Source organism: Phanerochaete carnosa (genome assembly GCF_000300595.1).
Source record: "Phanerochaete carnosa HHB-10118-sp unplaced genomic scaffold PHACAscaffold_1, whole genome shotgun sequence".
In the NCBI taxonomy this organism is placed as follows: domain Eukaryota; kingdom Fungi; phylum Basidiomycota; class Agaricomycetes; order Polyporales; family Phanerochaetaceae; genus Phanerochaete; species Phanerochaete carnosa.
The window spans coordinates 3,981,191-4,007,463 of NW_006767628.1; the positions used below are offsets into that span (position 1 = coordinate 3,981,191).

At 54.7% G+C, this 26,273-nt stretch overlaps 11 protein-coding genes across 11 annotated transcripts in view; 5 read left to right on the top strand and 6 right to left on the bottom strand.

Moving 5' to 3' along the window:
- Window positions 1-645: 645 nt before the first annotated feature.
- PHACADRAFT_247891 (uncharacterized protein) lies at window positions 646-1,915 on the bottom strand. The gene has a single exon (XM_007390707.1). The coding sequence runs from the start codon at window positions 1,281-1,283 to the stop codon at window positions 1,077-1,079; it is 207 nt and encodes a 68-aa protein (XP_007390769.1). The 5' UTR covers window positions 1,284-1,915; the 3' UTR covers window positions 646-1,076.
- Window positions 1,916-2,961: 1,046 nt separating this feature from the next.
- On the bottom strand, window positions 2,962-7,082 carry PHACADRAFT_84832 (uncharacterized protein; the record flags this gene model as incomplete). Its single annotated transcript, XM_007390708.1, has 9 exons — window positions 2,962-3,782; window positions 3,842-3,979; window positions 4,033-4,356; window positions 4,407-4,577; window positions 4,635-5,655; window positions 5,711-5,933; window positions 5,990-6,766; window positions 6,817-6,887; window positions 6,939-7,082. 9 exons carry the CDS (start codon window positions 7,080-7,082, stop codon window positions 2,962-2,964), a joined length of 3,690 nt encoding a protein of 1,229 aa, XP_007390770.1.
- A 1,567-nt stretch (window positions 7,083-8,649) lies between these two features.
- Window positions 8,650-11,434, top strand: PHACADRAFT_204518 (uncharacterized protein). The gene is made up of 9 exons (XM_007390709.1): window positions 8,650-8,750; window positions 8,810-8,912; window positions 8,971-9,067; window positions 9,119-9,332; window positions 9,383-9,614; window positions 9,665-9,826; window positions 9,876-10,170; window positions 10,222-10,396; window positions 10,457-11,434. Exons 1-9 carry the CDS (start codon window positions 8,727-8,729, stop codon window positions 11,201-11,203), a joined length of 2,049 nt encoding a protein of 682 aa, XP_007390771.1. The 5' UTR covers window positions 8,650-8,726; the 3' UTR covers window positions 11,204-11,434.
- A 178-nt stretch (window positions 11,435-11,612) lies between these two features.
- PHACADRAFT_247900 (uncharacterized protein) lies at window positions 11,613-12,304 on the bottom strand. The gene has a single exon (XM_007390710.1). It carries the CDS (start codon window positions 12,093-12,095, stop codon window positions 11,847-11,849), a length of 249 nt encoding a protein of 82 aa, XP_007390772.1. The 5' UTR covers window positions 12,096-12,304; the 3' UTR covers window positions 11,613-11,846.
- A 421-nt stretch (window positions 12,305-12,725) lies between these two features.
- PHACADRAFT_247901 (uncharacterized protein) lies at window positions 12,726-14,358 on the bottom strand. The gene is made up of 8 exons (XM_007390711.1): window positions 14,288-14,358; window positions 14,187-14,236; window positions 13,901-14,135; window positions 13,717-13,843; window positions 13,550-13,661; window positions 13,275-13,496; window positions 13,055-13,220; window positions 12,726-12,998 (listed from the first exon to the last, which is right to left on the bottom strand). The coding sequence occupies exons 1-8, from the start codon at window positions 14,309-14,311 to the stop codon at window positions 12,834-12,836; spliced, it is 1,101 nt and encodes a 366-aa protein (XP_007390773.1). The 5' UTR covers window positions 14,312-14,358; the 3' UTR covers window positions 12,726-12,833.
- Window positions 14,359-14,484: 126 nt separating this feature from the next.
- PHACADRAFT_156591 (uncharacterized protein) lies at window positions 14,485-14,760 on the bottom strand (the record flags this gene model as incomplete). Its single annotated transcript, XM_007390712.1, has 1 exon — window positions 14,485-14,760. One exon carries the CDS (start codon window positions 14,758-14,760, stop codon window positions 14,485-14,487), a length of 276 nt encoding a protein of 91 aa, XP_007390774.1.
- Window positions 14,761-15,388: 628 nt separating this feature from the next.
- PHACADRAFT_247904 (uncharacterized protein) lies at window positions 15,389-18,004 on the top strand. Its single transcript, XM_007390713.1, has 11 exons — window positions 15,389-15,473; window positions 15,534-16,042; window positions 16,092-16,167; window positions 16,222-16,251; window positions 16,302-16,513; window positions 16,569-16,749; window positions 16,811-16,946; window positions 17,009-17,227; window positions 17,286-17,454; window positions 17,505-17,651; window positions 17,703-18,004. Exons 1-11 carry the CDS (start codon window positions 15,395-15,397, stop codon window positions 17,922-17,924), a joined length of 1,980 nt encoding a protein of 659 aa, XP_007390775.1. The 5' UTR covers window positions 15,389-15,394; the 3' UTR covers window positions 17,925-18,004.
- A 280-nt stretch (window positions 18,005-18,284) lies between these two features.
- Window positions 18,285-19,277, top strand: PHACADRAFT_85198 (uncharacterized protein; the record flags this gene model as incomplete). The annotated part of the gene is made up of 4 exons (XM_007390714.1): window positions 18,285-18,441; window positions 18,504-18,532; window positions 18,589-18,655; window positions 18,718-19,277. 4 exons carry the CDS (start codon window positions 18,285-18,287, stop codon window positions 19,275-19,277), a joined length of 813 nt encoding a protein of 270 aa, XP_007390776.1.
- Window positions 19,278-19,555: 278 nt separating this feature from the next.
- Window positions 19,556-21,196, top strand: PHACADRAFT_83422 (uncharacterized protein; the record flags this gene model as incomplete). Its single annotated transcript, XM_007390715.1, has 9 exons — window positions 19,556-19,966; window positions 20,023-20,180; window positions 20,239-20,467; window positions 20,523-20,656; window positions 20,714-20,733; window positions 20,785-20,805; window positions 20,855-20,933; window positions 20,990-21,030; window positions 21,081-21,196. 9 exons carry the CDS (start codon window positions 19,556-19,558, stop codon window positions 21,194-21,196), a joined length of 1,209 nt encoding a protein of 402 aa, XP_007390777.1.
- On the bottom strand, window positions 21,188-23,329 carry PHACADRAFT_247907 (uncharacterized protein). The gene is made up of 3 exons (XM_007390716.1): window positions 23,059-23,329; window positions 21,992-23,002; window positions 21,188-21,941 (listed from the first exon to the last, which is right to left on the bottom strand). Exons 1-3 carry the CDS (start codon window positions 23,285-23,287, stop codon window positions 21,403-21,405), a joined length of 1,779 nt encoding a protein of 592 aa, XP_007390778.1. The 5' UTR covers window positions 23,288-23,329; the 3' UTR covers window positions 21,188-21,402.
- A 714-nt stretch (window positions 23,330-24,043) lies between these two features.
- The window catches only part of PHACADRAFT_247908 (uncharacterized protein), a 4,086-nt gene continuing 1,856 nt past the window's right edge, over window positions 24,044-26,273 (top strand). The window contains exons 1-5 of the mRNA XM_007390717.1: window positions 24,044-24,178; window positions 24,237-24,250; window positions 24,304-24,366; window positions 24,425-24,625; window positions 24,682-26,027. Coding sequence (XP_007390779.1) covers window positions 24,174-24,178; window positions 24,237-24,250; window positions 24,304-24,366; window positions 24,425-24,625; window positions 24,682-26,027 — 1,629 coding nt within the window. The 5' untranslated portion in view covers window positions 24,044-24,173. The remainder of the gene's footprint in view (window positions 24,179-24,236; window positions 24,251-24,303; window positions 24,367-24,424; window positions 24,626-24,681; window positions 26,028-26,273) is intronic.

Below are 26,273 nucleotides of genomic sequence, written 5' to 3' on the forward strand. Positions count from 1 at the left end.
CTACAAGCTGTGTCGCATATCTACGCTAGAATTGTAGTGGCGAATATTGAGAGCGCGTTCGAGGACGAGAGGCAAAACGCGCGGCAGGTAATAACTGCGGGCGTGCTTTCACACAGCGGGACCACATGACCGCCACCGACGTAGGGCAGCTGGCCTTCGCGAGCATCGTTCGACGCCTCATGCCCTGGACGGCTGCTGTTACCATGCTGCTCGTGCTGCGAATAGCACCCTGCTCGAAGATTACAGTAACTCCTGGTACTCAACTCTCGGAGTCCGGACAGAGCAGCGATGTGCTGGTCAGTGACTGAGTCAGTGACTAGTCACAAGTCAGTCTGACTGTGACTGAGACCGAGCGGTCACCGGGTCTTCATCACGGGAAGGGCTACTGTCCAATCAGCATTCAGAACTCCATCACACCGACGATCCCACGGGTACCGCTCGGTCACTGACTATGGTCCGGTACTGGTCATGTTCGGTCAGTGACCGCAGTCTCCTTGCGTCACGTGCACGAGCAGCGCACAAGCGCTCACAGCAAACGGTGGGTCTGGACCGTGAGGGGCAGAGGGAATATGACATGGTGCCTGAAGCCATCCTTTTCGAACCTTTTCGAACGTCAATATATACTCTCTGCGCTTTAGAAAAGTTCTCGCTCCTCTTACTCTCCACCTCGTCTGCCCATCCACCTCGACGAACCCTCCAGCCGAGCAAGATCACGACTATTTGCCACTAATCATTCACATATCACTGTACACAAAAGTTACGAATGCGAGTCATGGAAAATGGGGACAGAAGGGAGTAGATGTTGAGAGGTCTGCGTAGAGATGTCTGGCATTAAATACAGCAGGGGTGGGGTAATATGCTAGGAGGTACGCAGCATATAATCGTCGTCATAACATCAGATACGAGGTGAAGAACCGCATGAAAATACCCGCGGGGTAGCCAGCAAAACACGAGATGAAGATGGTCGGTTAATAGGTGAGCAAGGTGGGGGCCCGTAGGTGAGTGTGCCGCTCGGCGCTGCACGACGGCGACAACGCCGTCCGTCGCTGACAGATCATCTTCAGATTTGGCGTGCTTTAGGCCGCTGTATCCATCGACTGCGTCTGCCCGTTTGTCCTCTGCATGTCGCTCTTTCTCCTCGATGGTTTAGCGATCATCCGACCCCGACCACGCTCCTCAGAAACCCGGATCGACTCCGTCCACAGCTTGAGCGTGTAGTCGTGCAACGATTTCGCGTACAGCACGAATGGATCAGCTTCGCCGATGTGCTGGCTTGGGTACATGTCGGGCGAAATGCGCTTATGCTACATGGAACGGACGGTCGTCAGAAGAACTGGAACATGGTAAGAGCGGGTAATATGTAACAGACCTAGGAAGACGTAGGACGGAAATTCAGGACAGGTGCGTGCTAGGTTGTGCTCGGGGTACGTTACAGGTTGATTCCTGCAGCTGTGAACGACGAGTACGAGTTGGTGGCAGTTTGTCTAGAGAGCACCCTCAAAGCTGTGGCAAGGTTTTTAGGCGGTCACGCGTCGGAACCCTGAGTGACTGGGTCAGGTTGGAAAGGAGCTCAAAGCTTCGCCACCTCCACTTGTCGGCATTCATCTGCCATCTCCCGTTGCCCTCAGTTCTTCGCACCCAAGCCACGGGACGGCTCTACACCTTCGGAAATTGATAACGGCATCCGCTGGTATTGATTCGTTGATCGTGCACGTCATGTTTTCTCCACGCGCAGTGCGTTTCCATTGGCCGCGGACTTCGCACCTCTGCCTCTCTCCTTCCTCAGGTATCCATCTCCCCCGACCAGACGGCTCTGCAAGCTTTAACTGTACCATCCCCTCTCTCGCCGGAGCCCATTTTCCGTTCATAGCAATCCCTGCCAAATTCGAGGATCCAAGCTCGCACTGAGTACCACAGGCGCCCCACTGCTCCACTGCCGTCTGCCGTCTAGCCGCTTTTGTGCAAATTTCGGGGGACCTTCGTCTCAGACTCTGTCGCCGCCTACCGTCGGGCTTCTCGCCGTTTGCGGAGCCACCCTTATACCTCGGTAAATATGCACGCGCGCATTAGGAGTGGTCCCCCCAGCAACACGCCTGTTTGGTTTTCCAAGCATTTTCGCGTTGGCAGGGGAGGCAAGGCTATTCTCGAGGGAAGCGCCACGGTCCGAGAGTCCCCACGTGCACGGCAGGTTGATCGCGCAACCTTGTTCTCCTCCGAGCGCCACAAGGCTCGGCGCAAAGACTTTGACGTTGCGCCGTCCGCGGTTATCAGCTACGGGCGCAACAGGCTGCGGCTGCGTCGGTTCTCTCTACGACTCCGTTGCACGGGGTATCGACACTACATCTTCCCAGCTCTGTTCAACCTTGGAGAGCGCGACCCACCTCCATACGTTTTACCTGGGCTCGGACGCACTCTGGGGCGTCGTCACACCGTCTTGTCTTTGGCGGCTGGCGACGGTTGCCTCGACAATTCCCGTTTGTTGGAGTTGGGTCACTTGATACTCCACTGAGACTTTCTGCTCGGTGCATGCAGGCACAGCAGCGTGCCGCTCAAGCAACCCTTTAACCTACCCGTCCCACTCGACGATCGTGCAACGTCCCGCGGCCTCGTGGAATCGCACGACCTTGAAAAATAGGGTGAGATCACTGTTTTCATTGCATGATCGGAGTGCGACGTCTAAGGCAGGTCTAAAAACTCATTGTTGTACTTGTTTTACCATCGTGTACCGTACTATGAACACAAATATGAAGTGATGTCCGCAGCGCTAGTTACTCAATATACAAGCATCACCGAAAGGCAAGTCATGGAAGCCGTCAGAGACGTCATAGGTTCATCAACGCCGTGTCCAATACTGCTACACCAAAAATAGCGAAAGCACCAGCAACCAAGAAAGCGAGAAAACACACATTGAAACAACAACAAATCGTCTACATCAGTCGTATCCAGCGGGGAACAGGGGTATCAGCGCGAGCGCGGCGGGGGAGGCGATGTCGATCTGCGGTGGAGGACGTCGTCCTTCGAGCGCACGTCCAGCGTCACCTGCAGGCTGTGATACCGCTGCAAGTCGAACGCCTCCGAGCGGCCGATCCCGCCCGCGTCGTTCGGCAGCCAGATGACAGGCGCCGGCGCGAGGAGCTCGGGAGCGTACAGCATGCCCGCCATCTCCTCCGCGTGGTCCGCGAACGGCAGCGGCGGCAGGTGCGGCGGCGCCTCCGGATTCGTGCGCGCGGCCCGCTCGGTGGCGGTCAGGTCGTCCAGGGTCTCAGTTTCTGTTGGGGGTGTCAGTGGGTGGCATGGAAGGGCATGGAGCACACGTGGGAACGCACCGAGCGGGACGGGCCCTCTTATTTGCGAGGGCGACGGCATGACGGCGAGCGTGAGGGACATCATCTCGAGGATGCTCGCGAACGAGCCGCGCATGCGCGTGTTGCGGCCCGAGCTCACGAGACTGGTGCTCTCCTCGTCGACCTCCCGCGGTGTGCTGGGTTTCGCCGCCTGCGCGAAGGTCCCGAGCGAGTCCTGCGCGACCACGCTCAGCGAGCGTTTGCCCGGCAGTCGCGTGCGCCACGCGCAGAACCCCTCGGCGACGAGCACGACGAGCAGCGCTGTGCCGCAGAGAATGCCACCCTCAATCCATAACTCGCGGCTGAGCAAGATAAGGCCGAGGATAAGTGGCTGAAACGCGAGCAGCGTGCCTAGACGCTTGATAAGCCAAAGCTGCAATACTCCACCCGTTTGCGAGCGCGTCTGTCCGTAGACGTAACCGATGAGAAAGCGATGTGCTGTAAAATGACAAGATTATAAGGTCATAACACTCCTAGAATGACCTTCAGAAACTCACCGATCAGAGTAAGAAGCAGAAGCAGAGCGGCAGCCGGAGCGACCAAGGGGAAAATGAGCGAGAACGTAGAAGCGAGCAGTACGGCCATCACACAAGTGGCTATCGCATACGTCGGGTTATAGATTCTAGGGTACACCGCTATAGCCGCAATCAATTATCTAATCGAGTCGCTGTTATGGGAGTGAGCTCACCTCTGAATCTCTGCCGAGGGGTCACAGCAGCCTGTTCCGCCCGTAAAACACGCACGAGATGATGGGGTTGTAGCGTGAGCAAGGCCGGAGCGATCACAGCAACGGTCAGAATTAGGGACATTGCAAATGCACTCATGTAAATAGCGCCGTTCGCCACCACAGGCGACGCTGGCACAGCTGTGCTGAAGGCTCCAAATGCGAACAGAAGGGCAGCTGCAGTGAAAAGCCAGATCCCTCCGACAACGACCAAAGTCCAGAATACGGTCTTGAACACTCCAAGTTGAAGCCCGGAAAGCGAGACCGAGTTTCTCAGCTGTGCTGTATCTAAAAAGAAGTCAATATGAGGATGAGAGAGTTGACTTTGAGGTACGCACGTTGCATGATCCATATTGCCACACTAACGAACAGTACAGTTGCAAACGCGGCCGCTAAAGATACGGCAACACCTGCCCCAAGGAAGTCGCCGGATGATAGTGGTAGGAAGAAGGGGAAGTAATGACCAAATTCGGGGGCTGTAGCAACCGAGAGACCGGCCACAGCAGTCACTATTGGTAATATTAGCTGGTACGCTTCCCACCCTTGAACACATGACAGAGGCTCACGGCATATACCCAACAAGACTGCGATAGTTATAGCTATTGTCCAGAAAGCCAGTGTTCTCGCCGGCCCGCCCTCGTTCTGCAATTCGTCCCACCGAATATCTTCCTTCGCTCGCCCTTCAATTAGCTGGATCCCGGGAATAAAGCGCAAGCCGCGGCCGACCATGAGCCACCCCCTGATCCTCGCGCCATCGGCGATATCCTTGTAGCACTCGCTCTGGACCTCGCTGATCTCGGTGTTGATCCCCTTCAGCTTCGCGCGCCACATGTTGATGTCCGCGTAGATGTGCCCCAGGTCGTCGTGGTCGAGGCCCGACAACGGGCGCACGAAGGGGCCGCGAGGCTGTACCCGCAGGTGCGGCGGCGGCTGCTCCTCGGGGGCGCCTTCGCCACGAATGCGCAGAGGGAATGTCTCGCGTCGATCTTCGCTGCCTTGCGCGGGCTTTGGTCGCGGAGGCCGGGGGCGGCGGCGCGGCGGCGTCGATTTGGGGTTGTACACTTCTGCGTTCTCAAGCGCCTCCGGGTCCTCGCTTAGAATGTCGACCCAATCCTCGCCGAGCTCGAGCTCCGGTTCCTCCTGAATGGAATCGCCGGGCTGGTGCGTCCACCACTGATGCGGCGGCAGGGGGTTCTCGTTGAATGCCGCCGTGTCCCAGGATGCGTGCGCGGCGCCCGTTCCATACGGTGCTGTGTCAGGCACGGGAGACTCGCTAAATGAAACGGCGCCGAGCTGTCCCTCGTGGTCTACCATGACTTGACTGCCAATAGGCAGATGACCGTAGTCATTAGTGCTGCGATTGACCTCTTGGAAGCGAGAGCCGATGACGCGCTGGTTAAACGACTCTGCCAGGCTTGGTCCTCGCTGCCTCGTGCTCGGTTCGGCTGCGAAGTCGTTGGACGCGAGCTGCCCTCCATTGACGCCCTCCAGTGCGCGTAACTTGTAGTACTGTGAAGGCATGACATACGATGTAGGCGGAAGAGAAGAAGATCCTAAAGCTGGATTTCTCCCACGATGTCTGCGTCGCTTCAGACGTCGTTAGCAAGACCGCATCACCCCATGAATGAACAACACAACTCACTGCTGCAGTGTTGCCAAGTGGAAGAGGGCGACTGATATGTGGCTTAGGGGGCACAGGCGGAGGGGTCTGGGAACGGGGGGTCGATCCAGATGGATAGAAGTCCACTACGGAGGGATCGGGAGTAGATAGCTTGAACGAGTTGATATATTTTGTCTCAGCTATCTCAAGCTGCTCCAGTATTCGATCGCGCTCGTCAATGAGAACTGCGAGATGAGCTGTATCTCTGATAAATGACCCCAATCAGGCTGGAATGCATGGAGCAAGGAATGTCAAGCGCACCCAATGGAGAATAAACTCTGCACATCAATCTCGAGCTGCGCCTTTTCCTCACTCCTCAAGTCCTGAGTCCTGCGCCGACGCGATCCGCCATTCCCATTCCCGCTGGTCTCGTTGCTCTCCAGCGAGGAGCTGAGACCTGACTTTATGATGAAATCCTTCAGGCGTTTTTCTCCCCAGCCAACGAAGCCGGGAGCCCGCCGAGCACTTAGCCATCCCATTTCCAGCTCTTGACATCGAATATTCAACCAGCGTTTGCGATACGCCACAAGTCGGTGGAATTCTCGTAAGATTAGATATAGTGCCGGAAGGACGCCGAGCACGATGGTGAACACGGTAAGAATGATAATTCGCGTCCTAGTGTTAGGAGCTTTGTCCGACCCATTGACAACTTCGCGCTTGTGAAGGGACGTGGCAAGGTCAGTTTGTGTCGTGATAGAGCCATTGTCTAGTAGTCGCAGGAGTCTGAGGAGACTCAAGTCCTGAAGTACCGAATACGCGCCAGTGAGCGTTGCAGGAGGCAGGGAATGCGCAAGGCATGGCGTATCGACCATGTATAGAGGAAGTAGGCCAGCGAGAGACAGAAGAGACCAGGCAAGGCTCATCCGGAGACATAGCCAGAGCGATCGTTGACTGAGCAATTCGTCCGATGGGAACAGCTCAGCATCTTGCGCGATGGATTTTCCGGCATCTGACACGTCTGACGGGACTGGTGGGATTAAGGGAATATGTGGGAACAGGAATGCCCAGAATGAGCGTCCAAGAGGTCTTGGGCGGAGGCTAATCCCGGTGAGCAGGTCCACAATGTTCAATGATTAGATTTGACGTACTCCTGATGAACAAACCACTCTCTTGTGGCGTAAACTTGACGATACCGTGGTCGTAAAATAGCGAATAGCAGCTAGTAGCATACATGAGTGCAACGTGCAAGAGCATATGAACGAGGACTCACCCAAAGCACTAAACCAATTACAGTTGGAACAGCTAATGTAGAAAGGAGTCCCAGTGATTGAGCATCTACCCCGTCTCCTATGCAGATAGGTTCGACCTGAAAGTCCGAAGACACGTTTTGGGAGGCGGGCAAGGCAGTGACCATTGACACTGTGGTGAATGTAGTCTGGCTAAAGGAACTAAAAATGGTATCGGATCCTGTCGACGTGACCAGGACAGAGGACGTAACAGTCGTTCCAAGAAAGTCGCTTTGGATGCTGCCGAAGTCGAAGGTCTCCGACCGTGCCGCAAATGGTCTCGAGGCAGCCCCGGTGGCTGGTATTGTCGAGGGAGGTATCGTTGGTGAACTAATGATCGGCGTCTCAGACAAGACTTCGCTGAAACAAAGGTTTGTAGTAGTCGTCGCGTCTGATGATGATGTCCACCAGAATTCATGAATCGAGTCGTTATTGGTATCCTGGGAACGTCGCGAGGATCGTGTGGGAGTTAAACGAGCGCTAGTACGCGTTGCTCTAGTCATGAAACCCCTGCGACGGGGAGGGTATACAAGGTTCGTGAGTCAAGACAAGATGAGAGATGGTGCAAAGCAAGAGACCGGCTCGGGCGAAGCGACGAACAAGGCTGAGAACTTTGGCCGGAACGCCCTCCACGCGCACACCACCTTCATCAGTTCGAACTCACCTGCCGCTTATGGCAGCAAATCCCGCTTTCCCACGCTTTCTGCTCGAAAGCGTTACGGCTTAGAGGGAATCGGTACGCACAACGCAAAGCATCGTCACTGCTTTTCAAGCAAGTAAAATGTAGGCTGGAACAGCGAGAGTCACACTAGGATAGAGTACAAGGCAGAGCGCCTCGAGGCATCCGGTAGCAGGGCCCTGGCATAGCAAAGCCGGTAAATGGCCGCGTTGGCATGCACGACAAGCGATTCTTGTCTGCCACGAGTCCAATGTGCAATGCAGGTGATCTTGCACTAGGCCATCATGAGTATGATGAAGAAGCAGCACCGGACGGAAGACATACGAAGCTTCCGTAATTATCGTTCGTCTGCTGGGACGATCACTATCTGACCGTCCTTCTCAGTCAGTAATGCATGAGGCTGGACCCATGGTGGAGCATTCTCCTCCATAGTAGGAGAAGGAGGTCCGCGACGCCCACGTGTGCGGTACCCCTTCAACCTTCCCACTGGACTTCTGGACGAGGGGTTCCCTGCATTCGGGGACTCAATAGCTCCGTCTCCAGCCAGCTGTACAGCGGCGTGTTTGCTTGGTATGCAGCCCATGAAGCTATTATGTGAATTTAGTTCTCAGAGGCGACCATGGTATAAGCTGACGCGACCTACGCGGAGAACAAAGGTGCCAAGAGGTAGGTGCTCATACTGAGTTCCCAAGCAAGCACTTTTATATATAGTGCATCGGCTCTTCATGATGTGAGTCGGAGCGAATCATCTGTTGCGAGGCAATGCGATCGATGCTACGGGTGCCTGCTGATGAGACGCAACAAGTGAGCAGTTGAGAGGATGGCGGCATTGACGGTACCTTGGAGACAGGCATTGGATGCTCGGAGACTAGTAGACAGCCCACGCAGCCCACTACAGAGCAAGGAAACACGCGCCACCAGGACGCGTCACGACTGATGCGTATTTCGCCCTGATTAGGCAGTTGCCCCACGTGTGAGACTCATGCCGACGCCTGTTCTCCGCTCTACGCAGTTGCGATAACCTCAATCCGTCCTTCTCTCTTACAACACACCTCAGTCTTGAGAGCGGTCATCCGTGTTAAGTGGCCCTGCAATGGCGAGCAGCGCCCTCAAGCAGGTGTGCACCTTCCTACGTGTTTAGTCCTTCGTTCATGACCGACCGTCTCGCACGCATAGGCTAGTGCCACGCCACCGACACTGCAGCAGGCACAGACGAATGCTTTGCTGACGCTCCTCAACCTCAATAACCCTATAGACCCGTCCTCTAATCCTCTATCTAGTATCACAAAAGCCAAATGCCTCGACCGCGAAACCAACCAGCCCGCCGGGACCTGTAGTATGGAAGGTATTGATTCTAGACCAGTATACCAAGGACATATTGGCGACCGTCCTTCGGGTGCAAGACCTCCGCGATGTTGGTGTGACTCTTCATGTGTGAGCTTGACTCCGTGCACTCTCGTACTGCCTCCGCTCATCCCCCGGTAGACAGCTGCACTCCTCCCGGCCACCGCTACCTGATGTCCCTGCGGTCTATTTCGTGTCTCCTACACTGGCGAATATCAAGCGCATAGCTTATGACTTGGAGAAGAACTTGTACGAGTCATTCCACCTCAACTTTGTCGAACCTCTTCCGAGAGCTCTCTTAGAAGAGCTCGCCGCCGCTGTCGCACGGGACGGAAGCGGTGAACTTGTGGAACAGGTCCGACACTATCTACTAGCAGATTGTTGCTGAAACTTATGCTCCCCTAGGTTCTTGACCAATACTTGTCTTTCATATCCCCATCGCCGTCACTGTTCTCCCTTCTTCCTCCACCCCACAGCCCATCACCTACGACGCCTGGCACCCCGGGCACGTCTACCGCTTCCCCAGAGACCCATTCGACATATTCCATCCTCAACTCACCGTCGTCTGCGGAGCAGCAGATCGAGTCAGAAATCGAGCGAGTGGCGACCGGGCTTTTCAGTGTAGTCGCGACAACGGGTACGTGCGTGGAAGCCTACATGAGAGTTGGCATGCTCAGACCACCCTAGGTCATGTTCCGATTATCCGCTGCCCACGAGGCAATGCGGCGGAGATGATTGCAAAGAAGCTGGAACAGAAGATTCGAGACGCTATCCTGTCTGCGTCGAGGTCACAGTCTGCCTCAATATTCTCACAAGATTCGACCGGCTTGTCAAATCTCCAGCGACCTCGTAAGCTTAAATTCGTCGGCGAAGACGCGCTTCTAACTCTTGTCCGCAGTTCTGCTCCTCCTCGACCGCAATATTGATTTGGTACCTATGCTCTCCCACGGCTGGACATATCAGGCCTTGGTATCGGATTGTCTGGACATGAAACTCAGCCGAGTGGTCATCTCTCAGCCTCAAAAGAAGTCCTATGACTTGGACTCCAAAGATTTCTTCTGGGCTAAGAACGCCGCTAATCCATTCCCTCAAGTCGCGGAAGATATTGATATCGAGCTGAACCGTTACAAGCAGGATGCCGCTGAGATCACACGTTCGACGGGCATCAGCGATGTGAACGACATCGCTCAAGTGTAGGTCATCTCTCCGTAGTGACGCCAGACAGCTGCTGAGCGGACGCGTAGCGACCTGTCAGCAAATGCAGCACATCTCAAGACTGCCATCACCGCTTTGCCAGAACTGACAGCACGCAAGGCGACACTCGATACCCACATGAACATCGCAACCTCTCTGCTTGAGGAAATCAAGAAACGTGGCTTGGATGAGCTATTCAGCATGGAGGAAGCAATCACGAAGCAGGTATATAAAGCCGTTCTCATCAATTTTTGGCTTCCGTTGAGCAATAGCTCTGTCTTGCAGAACGTGCAAATCATCCTTGAGACGCTTCGCCACCCCAAACCGGATGTCGTTCCAACCCCGGCGGACAAGCTCCGTTTGGTGCTCATCTTCTATCTCTCTTCTCCGGACAATGCTATCTCCAAGGAGGACGTCGCTGAGCTCGAGAAAGAGCTCAAGACCGCCGGTGCCGATACTGCTGCCTTCGAGTACGTGCGCCGAACGCGGGAGATCTCGCGCATGACCGTCCCCACGGCAGTCGGTGGCGCCTCCACGCCTGCCCTAGGCGGCACACCAGGCGGCGAGCTCTTCAAGGGCTTCAGCGCACTCGGGAACAGGCTCATCAAGGACCGCGGCCTCGACAATTTGATCAGCGGCGTGAAGAACTTCCTGCCTGCGAACAAGCTCCTGCCGGTCACGAGGCTCACGGAGGCACTGATGGACTCCTCCTCGGCGTCGAACCAGTCGTTGCAGGAGACGGACGACTACCTGTTCCTTGACCCCCGCGCCCCGAAGAACCCGAACGCAGGCTTAGGCATCTCGGGTGTCGGTCCCGGAGGTGCTGGCGGCGCAGCGAGCGGACGCTCGAAGCGCATGGCCTTCTCAGATGGTGTAGTGTTCATCGTGGGAGGTGCCGGATACGTTGAGTATGGGAACCTCGAGGAGTGGGCCCAGAGGACAGGCAAGAGGGTGACTTACGGTGGCACCGAAATTTTGGACCCTGGAGGATTTGTAAAAGTGCTTGAGAGTCTCGGGAAGGGATCTGCGTAGCTTTTACCTCCTCAACACGAGTTTCTGAATCATTGTTTCGTCTGAATTTTAGTCATGCTGGTATTTGAGTAACTGACAGCGTGCAAGTGTATTGAGCATGGATACAACGAGTGAGGGTAATTTACAGATGAAATGATGCCAACTCAAGACGCTTGGGTGAGATTACTTTCGCTTCTGCTGCATGGCCAGAATCTGCACCAGGCGAATGCTGTTACGGGGCTGGTCAGATATGACGTCCTTACCGACGAACGGTGATAATTAACACTTACAAGATGTTAATCATGTCCAACTCGAGGCTGAGAGACTCCTTGACCGGGTCAGCCTTGATGACACCACGTTCCGCAAGGCGGGCATTTTGGAGGATCTTCTGGGTGCTGTTGAAGATGCGTGAATACGAGAAGCCTACGACGAAATGAATTCGACTTACTCATAGAGCACAAAACCGCCGAACACAGCCAAACCACCGTAGAGCGAGATGGACTCGGTCACGGCAAGACCGCGAAGCCCGAGCGGAAGAACCATGGGCGCCAGGGAGCTCAGAGCAACAACGGTGACACCAGCCAAGAGTGGGCCACCCCAGTAGAGGTACTTGTCGTTCCTGCCGAAGATGTCAAGTCGGCACAGTGTAGAGGTTCTGACTCGCTTACTTGGCAGTCGCACCGACGTAACTTAGAGAACCGACAACACCGCAAGTGTAGATAGCGGCACGAGAAAGGATGGCAGGACTAAGGAAGAACAGTGGGCTCAGGGTAGCCGCCTGGAAGCCGTTGAAGGCCAGCCAACATGCGTGCTTGAGGATGGTATTCTCTGGCGGTGTCATCATAGTACCCATCATCGCTCCAATAGACCCGACCAGGCTAACGCCAAGGACAACCCACGGGTTGGCAGACATGATTCGGAAAGCGGCCCCGGACCTGAACAGGGAGCGGGCACCAAGGGCAGTCGCGACCAGACCACCGCCAGTGTACATGAAGGTCTGGTGGAGATATGACCGCTCGCCGGGAGTCAGGGAGTCGCGAGTCTCACGATTGAAGAAACCATTGACGACTACGAGGGTTCCTGCGACTGCACCCTATTGGCAAAGCATGAATTCCGCATACAAGCTTAGAGCAACGGGAGACGTACAGCTGTAATCGCGAACCGCTTCCATCCTTCAGTCTGGTTTGGCCGAGTAACGACGGGGGAGGAGTCCGTCATAAATGTCCTCGAGGACTTGAACGAGGTGAAGAAATTCGAAGAAACCCTTTGTGAAGGTCTGAGCAGGTTCTGCCTCAGTGTGGTGAAGCTTCGCATGGTGCCCATTGGAGGAGCATGGACATTGCGGGCCAGCGAAGCCGCAAGTGGGAGAGGCCGAATGAACTGAATACCTATCCGCAACATGTCTGCGAGGTCGAGATGGTGGTTGAGAGTTAAGGTCGGGCTCGCCTCGGACAGTAATAGCGATAGTGCTGGGCGCTTACGCGTCGGCACAAGCGCATGCGTCATATGGGCGGCACTGCACGGTGCGCGAAAAAGCTCGGGTGAAGTGTGACATATGTGATAACGTCGCCTGGAGGTGCCGGGACAGATCATAGTGCAGCACAAGAAATACAGTACGATTAATACAATGTAGGAAGTCAGCAGGTCCTAATTACTGCGTCCTCAGAGCAGGGATCTGGGAAACGTCCACGACGCCGACTAGTCCTGTCTCGAGACCTAGTGCTATACGGCTGAGGTTCTCGGATTGCTGCCAATCAATCTCAAAGATAGCTGTCCGCTCTGTAGTGGCGCGCCATGACCACTTGACCTCGCGTGACTAGACAACGACGGTTGTAAATAAGAAAGTGAAAGTTACAGCAGTCTTTGTCTCACCTTGACGTCGTACACGCGTAGATAGCCATCTGCGCCGGCGGTTGCGAACAGCCGCGAGTCAGGACTGAAGGCGATGGTGTATATGGACGCTGCGTGGTCACTGAACACCCTTAAGCATTCACCCGTACTTGAATTCCATAGCCTGGAGGTCCCGTCAAGCGATGACCTAGCGAGACTGAGTCGGCACAACAAACCCTACTGATCATGTGGAGGAACGTACGTGGCAAGAAGGTCATAGTCTGATGTTTGGTCCCACGGGCACCACGTAATGCTGTTGACAGTGGAAGAGTGCCCGGCAAGGGTGACGGCTTCATTGTTAGAAGCTCGGCCGAGCTTGACATCCCCAACTTCCCATATACGCACAGTACCATCGTCCGAGCAAGACGCGAGCAATGTCCGACGTGAATTGCATTTTATTTGGTTGACTTCGTCCGAGTGACCGCTTGACTCGTACTCAGCTATCTCCCTATCGCATCGCAGTCAGAAAACGCTTACCTCAGGGTCTCGATAGGGCTGTCGGTATCAAGCCTCACAACATGGATTTTAGAATCTACACCACAGCTGACGAAGATGTCGTTAGACAACCATTCAATGTCAAGACAACAACCTAAACACCAATTAATCATATATCCTTTACTATCATGACCGTGACGATCACTCACGCTCGTGATGTCGATATTGTTTGTATAGGGTCTTCTTTGGAACATCCCATGCACATACGGACCCGTCGATACTTGCAGTAAGAACATATTGACCGGACGGTGAAAACTTCGTTGCAAATACTGGCCCCTTCTCCACCAACGAATTCAGTACTACTATAAGAATTGGCGTGAAGCATATAACTACCTTCTGCATGCTCTCCGCAAAGTAGAGTTGACCGGAAGAGTCACATATTCTGAGGTACGTGTCGTAGGAGCCCGCTGCCAACAGCTTGCCATCTGGGCTCCAGTCCAAAGACGTCAGGTCGCCCTGGTCCGCGTCAACCCGGTGAGTAAATGTTAGCGGTGGGTCGGAAGTAGGTGCTGGGTCGTTGAAAGAAGGCTCGTGAAGGCGCCAAATATTTACTACTGTGTCTTTTGATCTAATGAGAGCGTAAATAAGTCGTTGAATGAATCGTTGAATGAAGGCGTACCCCGTGCCTAGGATGTTCTTGCTTGAAGGGTTCCACGCACAGACAAAGACCTGCGAAGAACTTAAGTGATGAACGACGAGAAAGATACTTTGCCCTATTACCTCGGAGGTGTGCCCTTTGAGCATTCCAATAGCGGTGTCATCTCGTGACACAAGGCGCGTTTCGGTCTCAACCTTACTTGACGAGGGTGTCGGAACTTCGGTAGCTTCAGGGAGGGATTGTGCTCGGCTGTCTGCAGGTAGCTCTTTGAAGAGTAAGCCAAGTGAAAGTGCGTAAGAAAACTCTTACAGGAGAAAGGTCAAACTACAACCAAATTCAACGTACGTTCGGTTGAGGTGGTCACGCTGTCAACTTCCATCTCCTCCGTTCGTGCCCGCTTCTCCTTCGGAACCTCTTCACTGGCTGGTGGCGTGCTCGCCTTTCTTTTCTCCGACGTGCCGTTGGTCACGGGAGGGGCAACTTCAGGAGGTGGTGGAGGCGGTGGTTGGAATGTGACTGTTGAGGGAAGAGTGGGATCCAGGGAACAGGCATGTCGGTCTAGGATGGAGAATGGCGCCTTGCAGTTATTCGTCATCGCGTTCCCCCTCCAGTGCGCTTCGGCCTCCGAGTACAGCAGCGCTTTGCTGAGCAGTTCCACGAGTTCACCACGGGGAACGTGCTTGCCAAAGTGCTCAGACTTTTCAAGATGGCCTTCTGCACGCAGGACGAAGGCACTGTGGACGAAGCCTGCAGGTCAAGACTTCAGTTGTATAGCATATAGCCACCCGTTGGATTTTGTAGACGCACCTGAATCCTGAAAGTATGCATGAATGAGGCAGTTGACCTCATCGGCTGTTATCAAAAACGGCCTTGTTGCTGTCATTGTGCGTGATCACGAATAGAAGGAAGGGCAGGAAGACATGAATATGAGGGAAGGTCGAAAGTTGGTTCGCAAAGAGCGAGCGTTGTGGCAAGACTGTGGCTGCGATGTGGCGGAATGCGTCTCCGTCTCAAACTTGGCTCCTCCGACTGCACAGATAAGATAAGCGTTGCTGTAATTGATGATTTCTTATCTTCCGGAACGGCAAGCCTTCGTCATGGGTGCCGAATGATTACTCCTACTGCCGCCGGCTTTCTCAGCACATGAATCGAGGATGAATCTGTCCCGGATGAAACCCCGTCGGCTTTCCTCCAATCCGCCAACTGCTCACACGTCGTTTCGGTGAATAATGTCTGGCATATTTTTCTCCGGCTTCGGCGCCGACGACGAGCAGCCTGTGGCGCTCTCGTACAATGCCATCCTCACTGGTATGCCAAGGAGCATATACTGGAAGGGACCGTGTATTGATACTAGCTCGGTCTGAACAGCTATGCTCGAAATCCGGCAGCGAGCTGCGGCCCGTACCAGCCAAGGAACTTCCGCACGAGACGAGCAGGAAGGCCAGGGGGCCGGTCAAGAGGCTATGAATCTAGACGGGGACCATGACATCAACCGCATTCTCGCTGAGCTTATTCGAGATGGGACCATGACTGTGGAGGAAGATGACGGTGATCAAGACTACGTGGACGTGGATGAAGGTGAGGAAGGTGAAGAGGACGACGAGATAGAGATAGAAGAGGACGAGGAAGAGGACGAAGAAGGCGACGGCCCCCCAGGTTATCGTATTGTCCAAAGTCATCCACCGCCGTTACCTCGATCCCACTGGAAGAAGGAAGTGACAGAGCCGAAACAAGCGGGGCTTAACCTGCTCTACAGCGGAGAGTTTGGTAGGATTCATCATCAGATACGCTCGCGAAACAAAGCAGGAAACGCTGCAAAGTTCCTGCTTAGCCGGAGCTCGACAATTCGACCACCTCCGCGGGAGGACTTTGCGACGGTGCGTAAACCGCCGCATCTCCGTTAGCATCCCCTGAAGGGAGAGATAGGATATCATACCGAATACAGATGGTACTGCTGTGGCTAGCTATTATGCGAACGCCTATGTTGGTCAATACTCCTCAGGCTAGTGTATGCTCTTTCGTAATACTCAGCGCATGCTGATTTCGCTCCTCATAGACTCTTCATTTTACTACACGTGTGTCAGAGGTGATGCATCTCATCTACGACTGTCTCTTTTTACCTATTATGCCATCCAGATTTCCGATTGCATGTGTATGATACAACTGCTCCCATCGTGCCGAGGAGCCCCACCGCTCGCGCCTCGCAACGATTGCGAGGCGGGCTATTCGCACACGATCATGATTCATGCATGAAGGTGATTAAGACCATTCAAGCGCAGCCTGGAGGGTGGACAATCACGGATTCTCATCTGAGTCCGGACAACCAAAGAATGATATATGCGTCTGTGGTACGTGCATGTGATCCATATTGGGGCGGGTCTGTCAATGAATAGGCTTGTATAGTCCAATGTGGTCTACATGGCGTCAACCCTGGACGCATCCGCTGTGCAGGTACCCATCAACTTCGCAGACCCTCCGCGCCCAGACGGTCGTTATGGATATGAGGATCATTATGGTGTCTGGAGTTGCAAGTTTTCTGCCGATGGCAATGAAGTCATAGCCGGGGGCACTGAAATGGTCTTTGGTGGGTCATGCTCCTCTCCTTTCTGCGCCCCATGATTGTTTCTGATGACACGAACCTGTAGTATATGACCTATTGGCGGAAAAGCGAACGGTGAAGATCAAAGCTCATGAGGACGACATCAATAGCTGTTGCTGGGCAGATACTGCGTCCGGTAACGTTCTTGTGAGCGCCTCCGACGACACTTTCCTCAAAGTCTGGTAAGCAATCTGCATTGTCTGCGTGGCTCGATTCTGTCTAATATTTGCGCAAATTTGCGCAGGGACCGTCGGTCTCTGGGCTCGTCACCAAAGCCTTCTGGCGTTCTTATTGGACACACGGAAGGCATAACGTACGTTTCTGCCAAGGGCGATGGCCGTTATGTTATCTCGAACGGCAAGGATCAAGCGCTGCGGCTCTGGGATCTCCGCAAGATGCGTACCAACCTGGAGTTTGAGCAAGTGAAGGGGGGCCACTATGGCATACCCAACTTTGACTATCGGTGGGTCGATACCGTCACGCAACGTTTTCGAGGTGCGGTACTCATATTCTCCTCATAGTCGCGCCACGTATCCTAAAGCGAGATACAAAGCGCACCCGATGGACTGCAGCGTCATGCAATACACGGGCCACGAAGTCCTCCGGACCCTCATTCGTTGTCACTTCAGCCCTGCGGAGACGACCGGCCAGCAGTACATCTACTCTGGCGGCGCAGACGGGCGCATTCACGTGCGTGTGTATAGCTCTCAGCAACTTTGCAGCTCACAGTATCTGCGTAGATTTGGTCACTTGACGGGCAAGTCGTACAAGTCTTGGATCGCGCCGGGACACTGCCCATGTCGTTCCATCCGTCAGAACCGCAAACGGTCTCACAGCGGCAAGCTCATCGCAGAGTCTGTGTGCGAGACGTCAGCTGGCACTCTCAGGCACGTACCTTTTGCGTTACGACTGAAATGATATTGATCCTTGGTTCGTAGCAACCCATCCTGATGAGTGCAGGATGGCTAGGCGGAGGCTGGGGTACCAATGAATCCAGTGTTATCGCCCGACACGAATGGAAGGGCCTTTCGAAGATGCACTATTCGCTCGAAGACTACGTTGAAAAACAGAAGTCGGAGCGGACGGAGCGTACCCAGCGACGTAGTGCAGCACGGGCCATGCCCGGCTCATTCCGTATCGAGACAGATGACGAAGAATAACATGGATAAGTTCTTTGATCGACGTACAGTCTCGTGCCTGTATCAGTAGCAGTAGACCCGACTGTTGTATAGTATCTTCGAGACATCCGTTCACTACGCTGCGCCGACTGCGGAGCAAACTGCGTTATTCAGTAGATGTCGAGCACGACGTCCCCTGCGGGCTCTTGATGTCTTGCTCAGCTGCGCCGCAGATAATAGCCACCAGGCGGTGCTACACTATAAAACATAGGACAATCAGTCCACTAAACAGCAGGGGCGGTGTAGTACTTGGATCCCTCCTGTCATTCCACGGCGCCTTGCAAGGCTTATAGCATGCATCTCAGCCCGATAGAGACTGCCCTCAACATGCAGCTCCCCCCGATGAGCGACGCTGACCTGCGGACGTACGGCTTCCCCCCGGGATACTTTATCATCAAGAATGTAGCTACAGGCAGACTGCTGGACGTAGAGTCTGACCTGATTGAAGATGGCACGCCGCTCATACTGTGGCCCGAGACAGAGACGTCTCTCGTGGAAGGTAAGCGCACGTTCTGAACGTAGGATGAAACATCATTGCTAAGTTAGGCTTTGTACGTATAGACATGCGGAAGCCTGAAAGTAACAATCAGGTATGAGCCACCTGACGGTGTGGGACGTGTTGCACGGCCTGACGGGTCGGCACCAGGTGTTCTTCATCGATACCTCTGGCGCCCTATGTTCGAGGTCGTCCGGGCATGCGATCGATGTTGAGAGTGCGTTTCTGTTTATGCTTGCATCGGAGACTCGGCTGACCCTGGTGGGGTGGCACTCGAAGGCGACCGCCCAGTGTTGCGCCACCGTCGTCCTGTGTCACACCCGTTCCCAAACGCATATTCTCATCCACCACCCCGCTTCTCATATGACCCGGCGACACAGCTTATCACAGTCGCATTCGTGTTCGATCCGAGCTACCCATCCTCTGGGGACCGCGAAGCGGCGTTGAGCATCTGGAGGGACAAAACGTACCTGCTGACCTCCATCCCTCTGCGCAAGCCCCGCACACTGATAGATGACGCGTCTGAGCTACTCACAAGTGCTCTTTCTGTGCCGTTCTCGCTCTTCGGGCACACGGCGCCGACCAGTCCCCGTCCAGACCAGGTGTTCGACAGCGGCGACATCGACCTGCGCGAGGACGAGATTCTGGAGCAGGAGCGGTCCGAGGAGGGCGAGGTGGATGACTCGCCCGAGAAATGGCGTCAGGTACGCGTAATCGGGATTGCAAAGGAAGACGGGCAGATTGCGGGTGAGGAGGCGAAGAAGAGGCGGCAGTGGATAGTTGTTCCGTTGCGTGCGCACAAGACTCGCACTGCAGCTTCAGTCGAAATTGCGCGGTGATAATAGTATGCACAACCACGAGCTGGCATGTGCGCGTGTGTGGCGTATGCAATTGTTGGATGTGGTCGCACTCAAAAGCCTCTGTGAAGTGGGTGGGTGCACCGGCACCCAAAACTGGCAGACCAGTACGTATGGGCGCGCCATCCATCGTGTCCACAGCGCTCCGTTCTTCTTCTGCGCAATCTCCATGTGTTTGCACAGGCAAGTCACTGATAGTGCCACTGGCACTCCTCAAATACACCAGACGCTATCCGTTTTGTACCAGAACCACTCCCGCGATGCTACCCTACTGGATTCTTCCCGTCCTTCCCTTAGCGCAGCTGGCCAGCGTGCACGCGACTCACCAGCAAGCCCAGCATCCACTCAGCGGCTCGGACTTGCCGCCAGCCGTCGGGGGTCAGACCTGGCTAGAGAAGTACGGGCCACTGATCGACCAGCCATTTTCAGGCCTACTCTCGTTCTCTCATCTCCCGTACTATGCTCGCTGTATCGAGGATGACTCGATGGATCTCGACATCGCACTGCTCGGAATGCCGTTCGACACAGGAGTGAGTTACCGTCCAGGAGCTCGCTTTGGTCCCCATGCCATCCGGTCAGGCAGCCGTAGGCAGAAAGAGACTCGAGGATACACCCTTGGATGGGGTATCAATCCTTACACCCTCGGCTACAAGATTGTGGATTGCGGCGACGTTAGTGTTTCTCCCTTAGCCTGACTGCCTGCGCTCGCTGAGTAGCAAATACGCAGGTTCCTGTGTCACCTTTTGACAATGCACTTGCCGTTGACCAAATGGAAGTTGCCTACTCGACGCTGCTTGCTCGTCCTGTGACACATGCAGACGATCCCGTGCATGGGATTACTTCCGCATTTGCAAAGGACGGGAAAGAACATCCCCGGATCGTAACGTGAATTAGACTCGCTCTTAGCTGCAATGCTGAAGACACTGACATGCACCCCGAACAGCATGGGCGGTGACCACACCATCGTTCTCCCCATCCTTCGCGCCTTGAACAAGGTCTACGGGCCAGTGTCCGTCATCCACTTCGATTCGCACCTTGATACCTTTCCAGCCTATCCCGGCCAGTCTACCGAACAGGCGCGAGTCACTCACGGGACCTTTTTCTTCCTCGCGCACGAAGAAGGCCTCATGACTAACACCAGCGTGCATGCTGGGATTCGGGGCAAGCTCACGGTATGCAGCGTGGCTTCAATGAACGATGCATGTAACTGATTGCGCACTTTTGCAGGGCACAGGCGATTTGGAGAACGACGATACCGCCGGCTTTACGATTATTTCTACTGATGATATCGACGACTACGGTGTGAACGAGATTATCAAGCGTATTCGCGAGCGTGTCGGCAACAGCCCAGTTTATCTCAGGTATCTTTACCCCACATGAGCTTGCCGTCGAGATGGTCTGACTACGAAATGTCGCAGTCTCGATATCGACGTTATCGGTGAGCAGCACAATCTATCTTCTATCTCTTCGTACCTGATGCTTCTCACAGACCCTGGCCTCGCCCCAGCCAGTAAGTGCTAGCTCCCGTGCTTCCCCGCCGCCCACTGACAGCGCGCCAGCCGGAACTCCAGAAGCAGGAGGCTGGACGACCCGCGAGGTGAAACGCATTATCCGCGGCCTTGCAGGCCTGAACTTCGTGTACGTGTCCGTGTCTCTTCCGCCGCGTCCAGACGCGCTCACGCGATGCCCTGCAGAGGAGCCGATATCGTCGAGGTGGCCCCGGCTTATGATCATGGTACGGCTTCCATTTTGCTCGCTGACCCTGCGCGACTGACGGTCTCACAGCTGAGATCACCGGCCTCGCCGCGGCGGACCTAGTGCACGACTTCTTGTCGATGTTCCTCAGTCAGGGACCGCCCAAACAACAGCCTACATGGGCCCCTGCAAAAGATGAACTATAGCTAAACTCAATGTCATTATAGTCGACGTAAAACCAAAATTGAAGAATAATGTTACTAAGTCGTTACTGAGAAAGTCCATGGAAACTCATCGCGAGTATCAAATATACGTAACTTACATAAGCGTATACGATGCGTCTCCAAAGACGGGAAGGCAAACATAAGGCGAAGAGAGAGCAATAAAGAAGTTACTGCACGTGGAGTGTCCGTTAGCGTTTCGAGTCGTACTGCCCTGCTGGCTGTGCCGTCGCAATGTCGTACACCGGAGGCTGGTCGTCGTATGCCGGTGACCGCGGCGGCACGCTGGGCGACCTGGTCGTTCGCGGGCCGTGGGAATTGGTCGCTGAAGTGGGGCTAGTAGCTGCGGCGATGTTTGTGTCGATATGGGACGGAGACGGCGTCAGCAGCGGGGAATACGGCGATGTCATGTGGCTAGAGCCAGAGTGACGCGCATAGAACGCGACATCTGCGTAAGGATTCTGCGCGCTTAATCCTCCCGAGGCATCATAGCCCTCGCCACCGAGTGTGTAACCCCGCTCTGGAGTGAACTGCTGCTGTTGCGTTGTGGGGAAGTATGGCTGTTGCGTAGGTGTCGACTGCACGTATGTGGGATTGAGAGCGTACGGGTCGGCATACTGGGCGGAAGAGCTAGGTATAGCCAGATGCCCAGTAGCATTGTAAGAATCCGCGTTGAAGCTCTGCGCAGAGTAATCCGTGGCGTATTGCTGGTGGGGTGTTGTAGAGTTGTCTGGAGTGCATGTTCAGCTGGGGCTGATCGGCACGCGATCGTGTACTCACATGTTGCACCACGGGCTTCGTGACCGTACGCCTGCTGCGAGGCGGCAGAAGGATATTGGCTGTGGCCATACGTGGGTCCTGGCATGAGGTACGCAGCGCTAGTTGCGTTATTTGCGGGGGGCGGTGGAGGGATCGTGGGCACAGGAGGTACAGGAGGACTGGCGGGATGATACGAAAATTGTGAATAGGCCGAAGAAGACTGTGTGTGAGCACTTGTTTGGCGACGAGGCTGCGGCGGATAAGCATTGGGCTGGCTTGGCGGCGCGTTGTAGTAGTCGTCCATAGCGCGGCTGCCTGGAGGTGCTTGAGAATATCCACCAGTGTGCTGCCTTGCCGGCGGCGAAGCACCAGTCCTATTATAGGCCGCCATGCCAGCACCAACGCCAGCATCACCGGCTGGCGGGCTCTGCTGGTTAGGACGGTAGGGAAGGATCTGATCACCGTCGTCGATGAACTCCTCAGAATTCGCAGTAAGAGGTTTCGTCTGATCATGCTCCTGGAAGGCGGGAAGACCGACTTCTTGCCTCTGCTGCCTGGCTTTCCTGTCCGCTTCAGCTTTGATGGCATCCAGCCGCATCTGCTCTGCATATCCATTGTCGACGCTAGTCTTGCGCTTCTCCAAATCGCGAGGCCGTCTCCGGATACAGCATCGTCCGAAACCGAAGAAACAGCTCGCGAAGAAGAGCAGTAACCATGCCGCGAGCGTCATCCATATCGCGGTCCCTGTGATGGCTGATCCTCCCTGTACCGAGTCGATACGCGACTTGGCGATGAAGAAGAGGGCAATGTCAAAGATAAAGGCAACGAAGGTGACGACGGCGGCAAAGCCGGAAATGCAAGTACTGAAGCAGGTCATAGAGAATTCACGGACATGGGCGAGGAGACCGAAGAAGGCGGATATTGCAGCGAGGATGAGCCCAACGATGTGGAGTACAAGGGCGTAGGTTATCCACTTGACAACCACTTGCGGTATCTGTATTGAGGATTCGTTGCCCACCAAAGCATTGATATCTAGTGGTGCAAGATATGAGGAGAGATTGAAACGGCCATAGGACACCGCGGCATACCAAGTTCGTAGCCGACGTGAGGTTTTGAGCACGTCGTTCCATTAGGGAGCTCGAGACAATAGCCTAAGGTGCCAAAAGTGACTGAGCCATTGATTCCCTGGTCTGCGAGCGACGCTTTGAGGAAGAAAATGGACTTGAAATATGGCACGGAGAAGGAAACGATCGCCAGGAGAATGGTGGCTACGAGGGTGACCAAAAAACCCGGGGTGGCGGGGCGTAGGATGCTCATGAAAACGGCAGTGTCACTGAGACCAGCAGGACAAGGAAGGATTCAAGCAAAGGTATGATGGCGTCGCCTCTTTTCAATCATATCTTGGCGAACAGGCTCAGAGCGGTGGCTGTGCGCCGTCTTCTGTCACGCATTGTCACCCGCGCCCCGTCACGCATGCACGGCGGCTAACCGCGCTGCGCAGAACCTCAGTGCAGTGCACCGAAACATTGCCCCCGCGCAACAAAAGCGAAGGGAACGTTCTAATGAGCTCGGGTATGTGCAACAGTGTTCTGTTTATTGGGGATATATCTGGTGTGGAAACCATGCAAACAAAGAGAGAGTCGTGGAAAGTCACGAAGCGCGTCCGAGATTGTCCTGCGGTGCCGTCCTGCGCGGTGCCACACACAAACGAGATTTCAAGCAGCCCTACCGAGCACAGGATCATAAGGAGATAGACGGGTGAGTCAGATGTATGGAGCACGGCAAAGACGGGTCTCGGGTGGGTGCCGAATCGCCCACTTTAAACACCCTACTACTGTAGCTTCCGCTCAGCAACTGTCGCTAGTTCTGACGTCCTGAGTCATGTCGCCGACAAAAGATCGACAGACACGTGCCCATATTATTTTCGAACGGGGATAGAGACTCGAGAGTCACGGCGGAGCAGCCACGTGCGGGGCCGAATCGTGCTACTACCAAGTGCATATAAGCCTGCCCTAAATTTGATCGATAAGCTATCCTTGATTCTTGAAAAACTTCGACTTGACCCCTCCGCAAGAGCTTGCAGCCTGCGTGCTCTGCTGCGACTCTATCTCGTCTTTTTTCTCTCGAGACCAATCTCTGCAGCGAGCTTGTTGTCTCAGCACACAAACCCACTGTATCATTACCCCTGTAAAATCTAGCCACTATGGTGTAAGTACACTGCTCAGTCGAAGCGTGGTCAGGTACTGATATGCAATCCCCTGCTCAGAAACTTCACTGTAGGCAAGTCGTGCGGTTGCTTAGCCATACAAATTGATTCTTACCTTGCAATATAGATCAGATCCGTGCCCTCATGGACAAGCCCACTAACATTCGTAATATGAGTGTTATTGCCCATGGTGCGTTCTTACCTCCTTTCACCCTTTCTGCTCGATTAATGAGAGGGGGATTTTTCAGTCGATCACGGAAAGTCCACCCTTACCGATTCCCTGGTCTCCAAGGCTGGTATCATCGCTTCCGCGAAGGCGGGAGACATGCGGTTTACGGATACACGCGAGGACGAAAAAGAACGCGGTATTACCATCAAGTCTACGGCTATCTCGATGTACTTCGAGGTCAACAAGGAGGATGTTGGCGCTATCAAGCAGAAGACCGAAGGTTAGCATAACTTGGTCATTGTCGGCCGTACAGTCTGCTAATCATGTTGCGTTTAGGCAACGAGTTCTTGATCAACCTGATCGATTCTCCTGGTCACGTCGATTTCTCATCCGAAGTCACTGCTGCTCTCCGTGTCACCGATGGTGCTCTCGTCGTTGTCGACTGTGTTGAGGGTGTCTGCGTTCAGACCGAGACTGTACTTCGTCAGGCCCTCACCGAGCGTATTAAGCCTGTTGTCATCATCAACAAGGTCGACCGTGCTTTGCTTGAGCTCCAGGTCGAAAAGGAGGAGCTCTTCCAGTCTTTCCGCCGTACCATCGAGACTGTTAACGTCATCATCTCTACCTACCACGATGTCGCTCTCGGTGATGTCCAGGTTTACCCCGACAAGGGTACCGTTGCCTTCGGTTCCGGTCTTCACGGATGGGCTTTCACTCTCCGTCAGTTCGCCACTCGCTACGCCAAGAAGTTTGGTGTCGACCAGGAGAAGATGATGGGCAAGCTCTGGGGCGACAATTTCTTCAACCCCGCTACCCGCAAGTGGTCAACTAAGTCTGCCGATGCTGACGGCAAGCCTCTCGACCGCGCTTTCAACATGTTCGTCCTCGACCCGATCTTCAAGATCTTCGATGCCGTCATGAACTTCAAGAAAGATGCCATTCCCCCCATGCTCGAGAAGCTCGATATCAAACTCGCACAGGATGAGCGTGACCTTGAGGGTAAAGCTCTCCTCAAGGTCGTCATGCGCAAGTTCTTGCCCGCTGGTGACTCTCTCCTGGAGATGATTGTCATCAATCTCCCCTCCCCCGCGACCGCTCAGCGCTATCGTGTTGAGACTCTCTACGAGGGTCCCATGGACGACGAAACCGCCATCGGTATCCGCGACTGTGACCCTAACGGCCCTCTCTGCCTCTACGTCTCCAAGATGGTACCCACCTCCGACAAGGGTCGCTTCTACGCCTTCGGTCGTGTCTTCTCGGGTACTGTCCGTGCTGGCCCTAAGATCCGTATTCAGGGCCCTAACTATGTCCCTGGCAAGAAGGACGATCTGTTCATCAAGTCCATCCAGCGCACGATTCTCATGATGGGTCGTTACGTTGAGCCCATTGAGGACTGCCCTTCCGGCAACATCGTCGGTCTCGTCGGTATCGACCAGTTCCTGCTCAAGAGTGGTACCCTCACCTCCTTGGAGACCGCCCACAACATGAAGGTTATGAGGTTCTCCGTCTCCCCCGTCGTTCAGGTCGCCGTCGAGGTCAAGAACGCTGCTGATCTCCCCAAGCTCGTTGAGGGTCTCAAGCGTCTTTCCAAGTCTGACCCTTGCGTCCAGGCTTGGATTTCAGAGTCTGGCGAACACATCGTCGCTGGTGCTGGTGAGCTCCACTTGGAGATTTGCTTGAAGGTTGGTCTGGTTTATCTTGTCGGCACGCTTACAGTGCATTAATTTCGCGCCGTAGGATCTTCAAGAGGACCACGCTGGTGTCCCCCTCAAGATTTCTGACCCCGTCGTCCCTTACCGTGAGACCGTCAGGGCCGAGTCCTCCATTGTTGCTCTGTCGAAATCGCAGAACAAGCACAACCGTCTCTACCTCAAGGCCTTGCCTATCGAGGAGGAGCTTACCCTCGCCATTGAGTCTGGGCAAGATCA

Bases quoted from the DNA above. Each gene is read 5' to 3' on its own strand.
- PHACADRAFT_247891 (XM_007390707.1), bottom strand. From the start codon at position 1,283: ATGTACCCAAGCCAGCACATCGGCGAAGCTGATCCATTCGTGCTGTAC.
- PHACADRAFT_204518 (XM_007390709.1), top strand. From the start codon at position 8,727: ATGGCGAGCAGCGCCCTCAAGCAG. The intron at 8,913-8,970 runs GTATCACAAAAG...CGGGACCTGTAG, and splicing joins GTCCTCTAATCCTCTATCTA to TATGGAAGGTATTGATTCTA. The intron at 9,068-9,118 runs GTGAGCTTGACT...ATCCCCCGGTAG, and splicing joins GTTGGTGTGACTCTTCATGT to ACAGCTGCACTCCTCCCGGC.
- PHACADRAFT_247900 (XM_007390710.1), bottom strand. From the start codon at position 12,095: ATGTCTGCCAACCCGTGGGTTGTCCTTGGCGTTAGCCTGGTCGGGTCT.
- PHACADRAFT_247901 (XM_007390711.1), bottom strand. From the start codon at position 14,311: ATGCTCAAAGGGCACACCTCCGAG. The intron at 14,237-14,287 runs GTAATAGGGCAA...AGTTCTTCGCAG, and splicing joins TCAAAGGGCACACCTCCGAG to GTCTTTGTCTGTGCGTGGAA. The intron at 13,662-13,716 runs GTGAGTGATCGT...ATTGGTGTTTAG, and splicing joins ACAATATCGACATCACGAGC to GTTGTTGTCTTGACATTGAA.
- PHACADRAFT_247904 (XM_007390713.1), top strand. From the start codon at position 15,395: ATGTCTGGCATATTTTTCTCCGGCTTCGGCGCCGACGACGAGCAGCCT. The intron at 15,474-15,533 runs GTATGCCAAGGA...CGGTCTGAACAG, and splicing joins GTACAATGCCATCCTCACTG to CTATGCTCGAAATCCGGCAG. The intron at 16,252-16,301 runs GTGATGCATCTC...TATGCCATCCAG, and splicing joins TTACTACACGTGTGTCAGAG to ATTTCCGATTGCATGTGTAT.
- PHACADRAFT_247907 (XM_007390716.1), bottom strand. From the start codon at position 23,287: ATGAGCATCCTACGCCCCGCCACCCCGGGTTTTTTGGTCACCCTCGTA. The intron at 23,003-23,058 runs GTATGCCGCGGT...TTGCACCACTAG, and splicing joins TCACGTCGGCTACGAACTTG to ATATCAATGCTTTGGTGGGC. The intron at 21,942-21,991 runs GTGAGTACACGA...CATGCACTCCAG, and splicing joins CGAAGCCCGTGGTGCAACAT to ACAACTCTACAACACCCCAC.